Below are 11,942 nucleotides of genomic sequence, written 5' to 3'. Positions count from 1 at the left end.
AGTCACTCATGGTTCTCAAACTTTCTGAGATGATTGTTTTAACACAATCCCCAACAAAAAATATATAGTAAACATATAGTAAATAAAAACTTCACCAACTAATAATTATAATATTAAAAAAATATAATATTTATTTTCTACAATCACTTACTGAGTTTTTGGGATCCATATATAGCAGTTGTATGATTGGGGTGTCTGTCGCTCAGAAAGTAACGCAGATTATCTGCTAATGCTAACGTTGGTGGTTTGATCCCTGGCTTCTCAATTCTACACACCAAAGGTATCACACAAGATGCTGAACCCCAGTATGTGGATGTTAGATAGAATGCACTAGGTGTAGAAAATGTGCTGATATGAATGGGTGAATGAGGCATGTTGTATGAAGTGCTCTGAGTGTTCCAAGCTTCTTCTTTTTTTTTTTTTTTTTATCAGAAACTGTGTGTGTGTGTGTGTGTGTGTTCTGAGTTTAGTACCTCTGCACATTTCAGATTGGTGGTCTCTTTTTTCCGATCTCACCTCAGCTTTCATGTAAAGAAAGTGGGTGGTGGAAAACTTTGAAAGCAGGCAAACCAAACCACATCTTAGAAACAGTATTTATTTTTTCTGTCTGATTCTTTTTTCTGCTGATCACATTTTGTTTTCATTTTTTTTTTTAAATTACAGATTTTTCTAAATATATTTGACTGGGTGGGTAAAATGACCTGAGTGGGTTCGCTAGGCCAACCCCTGTTCATACCTGTAAGCAGCCTTGGACTGATGACTGAAGTAGTTCGATTGTAATCAAAGAACAGACAGCATTTCCTGTCACATCTAAATCACACAAACATGCACAGTTCTTTCTTCCACGAGACTGAAATTTTGTGCTCTAACATCTTCAAAGATGAGCCATGTTCTAAGTGTGAAGAAGGCTGGGAGCACCATGGAGGAAAGTGCTATTATTTCTCTGTCAGTAAATCATCCTGGACTGTGAGCAGAGGTGGATGTAGAGCTAAAGGAGGAGACCTGGTTAAAATAGACAGCAGGGAGGAGCAGGTATAAGAAGCTGTTGCAGGTTTATGTTCTTTCGTCTATTTTTTCACATCTTTAGAAGTCTTGTTAGGTAATTTTCATCTGAATTTCCTATTCAGAAATTCCTGGATCAAAGACTGAAAGACATAATGAATTATCCTCAGGATAAGTTCTGGTTTGGACTGACTGACTCAGCAGAAGAGGGTAGATGGTTGTGGGTGGATGGCTCGCTACTGGACAAAAGGTTTGATTATTGGGAATATTTTTGTTCATTTACAGCATCAAACTTATCAGTTTTCACTTGAACACCTCTTTCTGTTCTTTTTTTAGTTTGACTTATTGGGGCTACGACGAGCCAGATGATTGGAAAGGGGATTATCCTGATGGAGAGGACTGTGCAAGAATGGGGGTAAAAGATGAAACCTCTGATCTGAACAGTTGGTTTGATGCTTCCTGCAACGTGGCTCACAGAAGTATTTGTGAGAAAGCAGAAATAACTGGACAACCTACAGGGTGGTTGGATTTTTAAAAATAAAATTGAAGACAAAATTTTGTAATTTTTTTAAATGTATCTTATTGTTATATTTTATAGCTGCTGCAAAAATGTCACCACATTTTACATTTATTAGACTGGTATTTAATAAATAAAGATAAAATCATTAGTTACAGTTATGTTTCCCTTTGTAACTTTGTAACATTTATAAAATGTTTCATTAAAAAAAAAAAACAATGTTCCAATGATACAGAGTTTAATAATGTATAAGAATGAATCGATTTAAGATGTCTTGATGTGTACTCAATCATTCAGAAAAGGAAATCCCAGAAAGCTGATTCTTTTCATCTAAAATGAATCAACAGATGAAAAAAAAAACAGTTTTGACTCTTGATTTCTATTTTTGGACTATGTAGCAATCAAATCAAAACTAAAAAAAAAAAAAAAAACTTCTCCAGAGCTTCTTTGTTTGCGTGTCAAGAAAAATTGTTGCAATTCAATCCCCAAAACTGGCGAATTGTGAAAAAAAAACCAGTTCTTGAGATAACTGAGAGAAATTGTTTCAATATTCTCTAAACGGACAACTGGTAAGTATGATCCTTTAACTATTGTAAATTTGTATCTATTTGAGAAATAGATACTTTTAATTTGTCAAATTTAATGCATCCTTTCCAATTCTAAGGGACCATTGCAGCAATTGCATCTGCATTATATCATCTGCAAACACACAGAAGGGGAAAACTTGTGTTAATCAGGAGAGTAGTGAGTTTGAGTGATTCTCAGCTATTTGTACTGAGTTTTAGCTCTCTCAACTCAAGCTACTGGCTAGACTAACTGAAGGTAAATTGACAGGCCCATATATAATCAGTTTAAGCTTGATTCAGATAATGAAGGACAGGTGAGCTGTTTTACTGAATCTATGGGTGTGGTGGTTTTTGTTCTAAGTTCATTTTGGGGAGTTTTGGTTAAGTTTTATGTATAATGGAGGTAACTTTAAATAAATTGCTCATCTCTGGGAACCTGAAATGTCTGCCGAGTCCGCTTACCTACCACCTTTTTCAACACTCTTCTACACTGAGACACTTTGAGATCCACTACGTAAGAACACTGAGCTAGGTAGACAGTAAAAGCATTAATGTGGGTAAATCAACAGAAAAGTAAAGAAAAGGGGAGCTTCAGTTATAGCTGAGTACTCATTATAAGACATCTGGTAGTTAACTTACATGTGTGTGCTTTTTATACAGATAGGATATGTAGGAGAGGTTTAGTCATTGTGTGGTTTGACAAGTTTCAGTGGACATTTGCATTTAAGAAAACCACTGCTCATTTAGCAACTTATTCACATCCGCCTTTACAGAAATTAATGCCTCCATCAAAAGGAAATGAAGGATAAAATAAATAAAATACTATATTATCTGTAACTCCAAGTTAAAACTGGAGAAAGTAATGATTTGGTTTATCTGTTATCAAGAAAAATACAAGGAAAGAAAAACATTTCATTAAACATAAAGTGGGCTGTAGATAAAGTCTCTTTTCCATTTTTAAATCTAACAGGAAGATGTTTTTTCTAACATGATGGTGTGAAACATGAAGATGACATAGAGTATTTATTTTCAGAAGATGGGAGGAGGAAAATATTGCTAGTATCTTTGTACCAAATCTAAGCACTACAAACAGTTCTTACACTGTTGTCAAACCTTGAGTAAAATTTGAATATTCACAAAACAAATGTTTTTATGCTTCAGTTGGACCAAGTTGACACATTGTGCTGTCCACAGAACAACACAGAAACACCATTTTGTGTTTCCTCTGGGTACTCCACCTTCTCCTTTCAGTCCAAAAACACACTTTTTAGGTCAACTGGTGACACTCAGTTGGTCTTGGTTGTAGATGCAACAAAACAGAAAGTAGACAGAAATTAAAGCCCAATTTGAATCTGTACATAAAAAAGGTCATTGTGAGTTTTAGTCTTTATGGGCAGGAAGTAGCCTTCGATTAGGATTGAGCTAAAACAGATTAATAAATGCAATAAAGCAACTTTAAAATAAGGACAAAACTTTGTAAACTGAATTTTCATGAACCTTATACTCAGTCCGATAATTTTAACACAAATCCAAATCTTACTTTATGGAGCTTTTTATTTTTTTTTTACATTTTTAAATCTATGTTCTTCACACAAGATAACCATTTCAAATGAAACTAATTTCATCAGAGAAGCATTTTGGCCATGAGTTCATTTGTGGATTTTTCTGTTGTTGTAAATTCAAAACAATCAGCAGGTTCTGGCATTATATGGAAAACACATCAATTAACATTTATGTGATCTGAGTCAATCATCAGTTGTGTTGATCTTTCTGTCATCAGTGGTTTGAGAGGACATTTCCTCTCATCAAGGATGGTTAGGAGGTAATAAATGAAGCACTGAAGGACCTTTCCTGAGTATTAAGAAAACGTGACCAGCTCTTATGGTGGTTGTCATGCAGATACTTGTGGCAAACAGCAGCAAAACACCTTGGAGCTCAAATACGGTGCAGCTCTTGTCCATGTGAGATCAGATGTCTTATTTTTTTCTGGTTTGTGCTCTTGATCTGTGCTTTTTAAAGTTATGACTAACCAAGGTCTGACATGTTAACCAAAGTACAAAGTGTTGTGTTTCCTGTTGCTGTTGTTCTCTGGGTTTATGTGCTCAAGTAAACCACAGCGTGTTATCACCACACTTAAAGGGATAGCTCACCAAATGTATTTGTTTGTTAAGGGGATTTTTTTTTTTTTTTTTTTTTTTTACACACAGCTTTCATACTTTAGGTTGTTTGTATTTAAATAATTTTACAACCTGGTAAGGACCAGATTTTTTTTATTATTATTATTATTATGTCCTGGTATGTAAAACCTTAGGATGGAGAGAGGGTGTGCTTTCTTTCTTACATGTTTCTGAAGCTCTGATTAAAGATGTGATGATTGTGAGCCTTTAGATGCTCACTGTCATGTTCAACAAACTAGTTTGAGATCATTTGAGCACCTGTGTATCAAAAGATGGTTACACTGTGGTCATAAAGGGATGGACAGGGCAATAAAACTCAAGTAAAGTAAACTCAAATATCCCCCATACACAAGTACAACACTTTTAGCCTTGATAAAAGTGTCATCGTTCTGTCACAGTCAGCGGGAGGTGACTGTGCGAGGATGTGAAAAAGTGGACCCAATTGCAGTCACGAAGGGAGGTGAAACAGGGGTTAAACAAAAGTGAGCTGTTTATTTTGGCTGGTAAACATGAACACAAAACTCAAACGCAGACAAACAGGGGCGAGAACTAACTGAAAACCTAAACTGGGAAAACTAAATAACTATGACAACTGAGACGAGACTGAGGAACTATGACTCAACTATGACAACTATGATAACTATGACACGAGGCACATGAACATGATTTTGAGCAGGAGAATGAGAGAAGCTATTGAACAAGAAACAGCTATGTTCCCTCCTGTTTACCACCTTTGTTGTCTTGTGTGTATTTAAGTCTTCTGTCTTCATCTGCTTGCAGTCCTCTCATGTGATGTTTTCTTGAGTTATCCATTAGTTTCTTGTTTCCTAGTCTCTCAGTTCAAGTTTCCGCCTCGTATGAGTTTTTGTTTTTTTAGCTTTCAAGCTGCAGCAATAAAGTGCCTTCCTCAGTCTATTCCCCATTGACTCAGAGTCCTGCATTTGGGTCCTGCTTTGCCTGCCACATAGCCATACCTGACAAAAAACGGAGGACTGAGCTATGCTTTCACGTTGTTACCTGTTGTAGCCCATCTGGTTTACGTTTTGACATTCACAGATGCTCTTCTGTATACCTTGGTTGCAAAAACTAGTTATTTGAGTTACTTGCATTCTAGCCATTAACGTCTTGCCTGTAGCTTTAAAAAAAGGTATTTTTACCCAGAGAACTGTCGCTCACTGGACATTTTCACTTATTGGGATCATTCTCTGTAAACCTTTGAAAAGACCAGTCTGTATGGCACCAACAACCACACCAGGTTCAAAGTCACTTTAATCACCTTTTTTTTTTACATTCACAGTCTTGGTTTGAACTTTAGCAGGTCTTCTTGACCAAGTCTTCAAGGCTGAATGTATTGGGTTGCTGCCAATTGCTTCATTGATTAGATATCTGGATTAACGAGCAGTTCAGCTGGTGTACCTATTGAAGTGGTCAATAAGTAGGGTTGCAAAATTTTTAACGGATAAATAAAGGGCTCTCTGGCGTGTCAGAAGTGCAATGCACAACCAGCTGGGTATAGTGTAAATATGCACTGTATGTGACATTGCAGGTAAAGGTTAATATACATGACATTTAAGGTAGAATAAAGGACGAACCAGTTTTGCTCATTACATGGGATGTCCCGGCTAAAACAGGACAGCTGGCAACCCTACCGGTAAGTGTATTTAATCCATAAAAGAAAATTGTATTTACAGTTTAAAAGAGTGATGTGAATGTAATTAACTTCTTTGCCACAAATAATCATTGCTCGGTTTTTCTTACAGCTATGTTATAGTGCAAGTAGAAAAGAGAAAACAAGAGGGCCAGCAGCTCTAGAGGCCACCACAGCCATGACACAGTGGCCTATAAAGTCCTTCCCATTCTTCTGTTTAACAAAAGTTTGTTTTCATGTTTTCTGCATCTTGTGAAACTTCTCTTTCAGACTCACTGACGGTAACCATGCCGGAAGCTGAAGTACTGTACTCTGCTGTAAAGTTTAAAGTGAGGAGGGAGTCCATCGGTCAGTCTATTTATCTATGAGCGGTGTATATGATTTTGAAGAAAAATCTCAACAGAGTAATTTCTGTTTAATGATGTTTGAGTGTGATTTGAATGGATTATTAGCAGTGAGTAGACATTTACATGACACTGAGAAGGACTCTGGTTTAATGTTTTTGTCTTACTTACTCAGAAGTCAATATTTCAAAGACAGCCATCCACAACAGCCTGGTAGGTAAAAGGAAAAGCAGGCAAAAACTCCACCAGTCAGTGTCAGTCATGAGGCAAATCACAAGATTGGTCTGGATTTGGAAACTATTTGTAGTACTTTTTATACACATCCATTTTTTCCACACTTTTCTGTGGTGTTGGGGGCAAAAAACAATGTATCAAGAAGCATTTTGTAGGCAGTGGCATTTTTTACTGAAAATTATGTTTTTTTTAAGATGTACCTCTGAAGGGTTGTCACTTCATGTTAATTCAGGAGTCACAGAAGTATGTGTCCGCTTCACACTAGTGTGGAAAGTGTTGGCAATGAAAGGAAGTACAGTGTTATGCTGAAATCATATTTGTGAGCAGTTCTTAGGTCAAATAAAATAATCTTTTGTGTTTACGCTCGCACTTTCAAATAGATGCAAGTAAAACACAGCAAAAAATAAATAAAATCAAAGATTCAGCTTGCTTACAGTAAAGTAACACCAATTTAATTACTTTCTTGCAATAGTAATCCCTTACTTTACTTGAAAATTTAAATGGATTACAGTAATGCGTTACTTTTAGCATTTTACTGCCCATCTCTGGTAACTTCAGCCTCCCTGAGAGTGCTGTTAAGGTTCTGCCAGAGGTGATCGATGCTCCCAGCACGCTGTATGTTTGAGCTGAGCAGCTCCTTCAGTGGCAGGCTGCGGCACCCATAGTATTTTTACTCAGTTGTATATAGCATTTATACTCTATTTTTATCCTATTGTATATTTTATTCTACTGTATACAGTATTTTATTCTATTCTATTCTATTCTGTACAGTTGTGTACAGTATATTATTCTTATTGTATTCTAATTTTTGCTATATAACTTTGCACTGTCCACTTTCTGCTGTGACAAAACAAATTTCCCACGTGTGGGACTAATAAAGGTTATCTTATCTTATCTTCTCTGCCCTGAACAATAGACCTTTCGCATGCTAGGCAAATATGTAAACCACTAAACCATGAAGCTCCATATGATCTATGAATGAACATAGATCTGATAGATCAGATCAGCAATGTGGAACCCAGATGAGACACCATCCAGCAACACATCCAGGGATTCCAAGTAAATCAGTAGCTCAACAGTTCTAAAAACGGTGTACAGGAATGGTCCAAGACTGCTGTCTTGAGGCACTCGGACCATTGCTGTAAACCCTTATATCTAAGTAACTTCCATAACTGATAAACTGATTTTTTATCTTGATTTCATCAGATTTGTTTTTAGGTGAACATGTTTAGTATAGACAGCAATTTAATTAAACCAAACACAACTAAAATCTGTAAACAGGATGTTGCATTCAAAAACTCCCCACATTTTTACAGATATCTTTCATCTCTGCTTCTTTCACCTCTTTAGAGAATTCTCAACAAGCAGTGTCTTCTAAAGGGTCAAAGATCACCTCAGAGAGAGTAGCCCTGCTGGTTCTCAGTGTTCTCCTGGCAGCTGCTGTTATTGGTCTTGGTGTTACCAGTGAGTATGTGTTTGTATTTTTCAAAATAAATAAGTAGGTGATAAAAATGAAATAAAGAAATAGTTTTCATTGTTTTCTACTTTTTCTTTTTTTTAACATCAGTCCAGACTATCAAAAACCTGGAAGTCAAATGTGAAGCTGAAAACAAAAGGTTGAGAGGTGAGTATCTAAGGCCAGTACACTTTTTAAAGATTCAAATATTTATGACCTTTATAATTCAAACTGAGCACACAAAACCGATGCTACGGTAATATCCAACCCATGACAAATGATTTTATAAAAAAAATTTTAAATGTGTTCTGGGATCCTCTTGAAGTAAAACTAAGAAAGGTGTGATTGTATTTGACACTTTTAAACCCTATGATGATGATGATGATGATTAAAGAAACGCTGAAACGTTGGAAGTTGGAATGTAACTGCTGGACAGAGGGAGCCCCCTGCTGCCTTCAAAGCACACACATATTTACAGTGATTTCTTCCACCTGACTGAAGTCTTTGTTGTAATCTCCTCAAAGATAAGCAATCCTATAAATGTGAAGATGGCTGGAAGAAACATGGAAGAAAGTGCTATTATGTTTCCGTCAGTAAAACCTCCTGGAACGAGAGTAGAGATGAATGTAGAGCTAAAAAAGGGTATCTGGTTAAGATAGACAGCACGAAGGAGCAGGTATAAAACACTGCTGCATGTTCATGTTCTCACATATTTGATAACATTTTTCTGTTTCATTATCACATAACAGAAACACCTCAGAATAATTTGAATACAAATTCCTTCAGAAATTCCTGGAGAGTAAGCTGAAAGAAATCATGAATGATGATATGTTCTGGATCGGACTGATATACTCAGCTGAAGACAACACATGGGTTAGGTCCAGCTAAGCTTACATTCTGCAAAAGGCCTCAAAAAAGTATTTGTCAGAAATAACTGAAAACTGCAAATGTGCAACTGTCTAAAATTCAGTCAGCCTATAAAATGATCTCAGTAAAAGACACAGATGTTGGAGTTGTGATATGTTTATAAAGTTAATATCTAAACTGTATATCCCTTCTAGATTTTCTTTCTAGAAAAATAAAATAAACTTGAATCTTGAATAAATCTGAAAAACATATTTTGGTGATTTGTTTGTATTAACAGTACTGCCTCATTTTTTCTTTGAAAATTTACCAAAAATACAAAAACCCAAAAAAAGGAAGAGTCTGGTTACCATTGATCCAAGCTTTATGTTTGATAAATATAATGTAACTAACATCATATATGAGATGTGCTGTGTTTTTGAGTAATAAACACTTTCAGTGTGTTGACTTCTTGTTGATGTTATTTTCACACATTTTTCCACACAAACAGTGCAGACGAAGATTATGTACTGTGTGGTTTCAGGGCACACTCTCATACTTTTCTCAGTAAAAGATTCCCGCTCTGTCTTATAAATTTAAGCTAAATATACCAGATGTCTAAAAGATATCAGCTTATTGACCAACAAATTATCTGAATCCTAAAAATGACAGAATACAAATGTTTCATTGATCTGAATTTAAGGAAAATGTAACTATTTAAGCACGAGGAACTCTCAGTCCTTTAAATTCATCAACACGAAGGTGAAGAAAAACAGAGCTTCAGTGAGACGTGAGTGTTCATCATCAAACAACCACCAGTCTGAACAAAACTTCCCAGAATAGAAGAAAAACATGTAATATTTTTATCTGCATAAAGCTTAGTTGACATGGTGGTGCAGTGTTTAGCACTGTTGCCTCACATCAAGAGCGTTCTGGGTTCAAACTTTCCTGTGGCTCTCACTGTGAAATTTGCATTTTCTCTGCCTCCACAATCCAAAGACATGTACATAGGTTAACCACTGATTCATGAATTTGATTTCTTTTTTTTTTTTTTGAAAGTGAGACTAGCAAGTTTTATTTATATGCCAGCAAATTGGAGGGCCCTTTAGTGTTTTAAGAATACATTCTGAAATTTAAAGAAAGATTAGAACAGTCACATGTTAATAATGAGGCAAAAAGCAGCAGTGAAGGGACTGACTTTTTCTCATGTCTTTATCTGAGTCACATGATCACAGGAGCGGTCCTAGCCTGTTTGGTGCCCTGGGCAAACACTCCCTCCCTTTGACCTTTTCATGTCTATCTTCCATTGGTGTTAATTTTGCACTCCAGTGTCAACACCCATCCCCTAACAGACCTACACCTTAGTGCACCGATTCGGTTTGTATGGGTTTATTTTTTTTCTGGAATTTCACACAACCCAGGGAAAATCATTCATACATAATCTTCTTGATGCATTCTCAATCATCCAGGAAAGTAAATTTCCAAAAGTTGATTCTGTTCATCTGGACGTAGCGTTTTGTGGGAGAAACGTTTCGTCACTCATCCAGGTGACTTCTTCAGTCTCAGCTGACTGCAGGTTTCCCCAATCTTATAAACAGTACATTTGCATAATGACTGAAACCAGCCCACTGAAGGAACAATGGGCTGGGAGGTCAGTTCCTTAATCTTAATTATGCAAATTCTCATGACCATTGATCAACAACCACTGACCAAAACCCACTGATCAAAGACCACTGATCAATGGCCATGAGTACCATTCACAGAGAGTTGGGGAATGGCTGCAATCACAGCATTGTAAGATGGCGAACGATGTACCCTTAGGCCTCCTCCTCGATTCAGAGATCAATCAATCAATCAATCAATCAATCAATCAATCAAAGCTTTATTCTCACATGCAGGTTGCCCTGCAGTGAAATGGGACCCCCCCGACCTTACACATATAGCACAACATTACATGGGGATACAGGTCGGAGATTGGTAGAATCAGAGAAAAAAACATTGAAATGTACACTACAGTGGGGAAAGTTACAAGAGGAAAAAGAGACCCCTACTCATGCTGTGCTTCCATGGTAGGACAGCATGAGAACAGGAAACAAAAAAACTCCTTTGCACAAAAAAGCACATAAATGTCCCCAGCACAACATTGTGAAGACATGACAAGCCACAGGGGTGGGTGGGGGGTGAGGAGTAATCCGAAGCAAACACAGCAGCCACCCTGCACAGCGCTACCATTCCAGCGCGGCACACAGCCCGCCGCGTTCCCTCGCAGGAAACAAGCATCAAAGGCGTTGGAAAGGGAAGGGGGATGAGTGAGTGCCTATCAGTGTAAGTGTATGTGTGTGCGTGTCCATAGTTCAGCTGAGACAGTCTCCTTCGGCCTATCAGGCAAAGTAAACAGATGGTCTTTCCCTTTTCACGTAAATGGCCTCCTTGACTCCGCGCTCAAATCAGTGTTCCTCCCTGTCCAAGATGTGAACATCCTCATCCTTGAAAGAGTGTCCACTGGCTTTTAGGTGTAAATAGACTGCAAAGACACACATCTTGGCCAGGGAGGAACGCTGTCTGGTCATTTTTCTCTCACCAACCAAGACAGATGGCAAAATAAATGAAATTAATTTTAAAAATACTGAAAATTAGTAATTATTTTATCAGAGAAAATGAAGGAACTCAAACATAGACATCAAATAATAAAAGAATAAACAGCGTTAAAAACAATGTGTTTTTTAATCACAAACAAATGCACATGAATAAAATATTCAGTGATGGCAAACATGTGTGCAGCATTTCCACACACAAGAAAACTTTGTCTCAGTCAAAATGAAAACAGTTACTCATATGGTACGAACTGTAGTTGAAGTCTCCTCCTTCTTCTTTAATTCACAGGAAGCTGTTTTTTGATAACATGAAGTTGTTGGGGGTGTTTTAGCATTTCCTTTTTAAAAGGCTAAGGCGAGGACAAGGAAACATTTATGGTGAGTCTCATTGCTAATCTGTCATTTAAATGTAACCGAATCTAAAAAAAAAAATCACAAAAATGAGAAAAGCACAAATAGTTTTAGTTTTTGTTATTTAGATTTTGTGATTTAGAGACAGCTGGACTAATTCTGAAGTCAGAACCTTGAAGACTGCAAGATGAACAGTCCACAGAGCTGCAC

At 36.9% G+C, this 11,942-nt stretch overlaps 2 protein-coding genes across 2 annotated transcripts in view; both read left to right on the top strand.

Annotated features, from left to right (window-relative positions):
- Positions 1-548: 548 nt before the first annotated feature.
- On the top strand, positions 549-1,599 carry LOC121813295 (C-type lectin domain family 4 member E-like). The gene is made up of 3 exons (XM_042216973.1): positions 549-1,032; positions 1,128-1,252; positions 1,339-1,599. Exons 1-3 carry the CDS (start codon positions 826-828, stop codon positions 1,535-1,537), a joined length of 531 nt encoding a protein of 176 aa, XP_042072907.1. The 5' UTR covers positions 549-825; the 3' UTR covers positions 1,538-1,599.
- A 4,598-nt stretch (positions 1,600-6,197) lies between these two features.
- The window catches only part of LOC121813297 (C-type lectin domain family 10 member A-like), a 10,837-nt gene continuing 5,092 nt past the window's right edge, over positions 6,198-11,942 (top strand). The window contains exons 1-4 of the mRNA XM_042216974.1: positions 6,198-6,258; positions 7,839-7,952; positions 8,056-8,112; positions 8,469-8,620. Of these exons, the coding sequence (XP_042072908.1) occupies positions 6,198-6,258; positions 7,839-7,952; positions 8,056-8,112; positions 8,469-8,620 (384 nt within the window). The remainder of the gene's footprint in view (positions 6,259-7,838; positions 7,953-8,055; positions 8,113-8,468; positions 8,621-11,942) is intronic.

This window comes from Haplochromis burtoni, unplaced genomic scaffold (assembly GCF_018398535.1).
Source record: "Haplochromis burtoni strain Fernald_Lab_line unplaced genomic scaffold, NCSU_Asbu1 Contig_1426, whole genome shotgun sequence".
Classification (NCBI taxonomy): domain Eukaryota; kingdom Metazoa; phylum Chordata; class Actinopteri; order Cichliformes; family Cichlidae; genus Haplochromis; species Haplochromis burtoni.
This window is presented reverse-complemented; position numbering and strand designations above follow the sequence as displayed.

What these genes read in the sequence shown, in the direction of transcription:
- LOC121813295 (XM_042216973.1), top strand. Translation starts at nt 826, where the DNA reads ATGCACAGTTCTTTCTTCCACGAGACTGAAATTTTGTGCTCTAACATC. An exon ending in TAGACAGCAGGGAGGAGCAG is followed by an intron (nt 1,033 to 1,127) that starts GTATAAGAAGCT and finishes TTTCCTATTCAG; the next exon opens with AAATTCCTGGATCAAAGACT. An exon ending in GGCTCGCTACTGGACAAAAG is followed by an intron (nt 1,253 to 1,338) that starts GTTTGATTATTG and finishes TTCTTTTTTTAG; the next exon opens with TTTGACTTATTGGGGCTACG.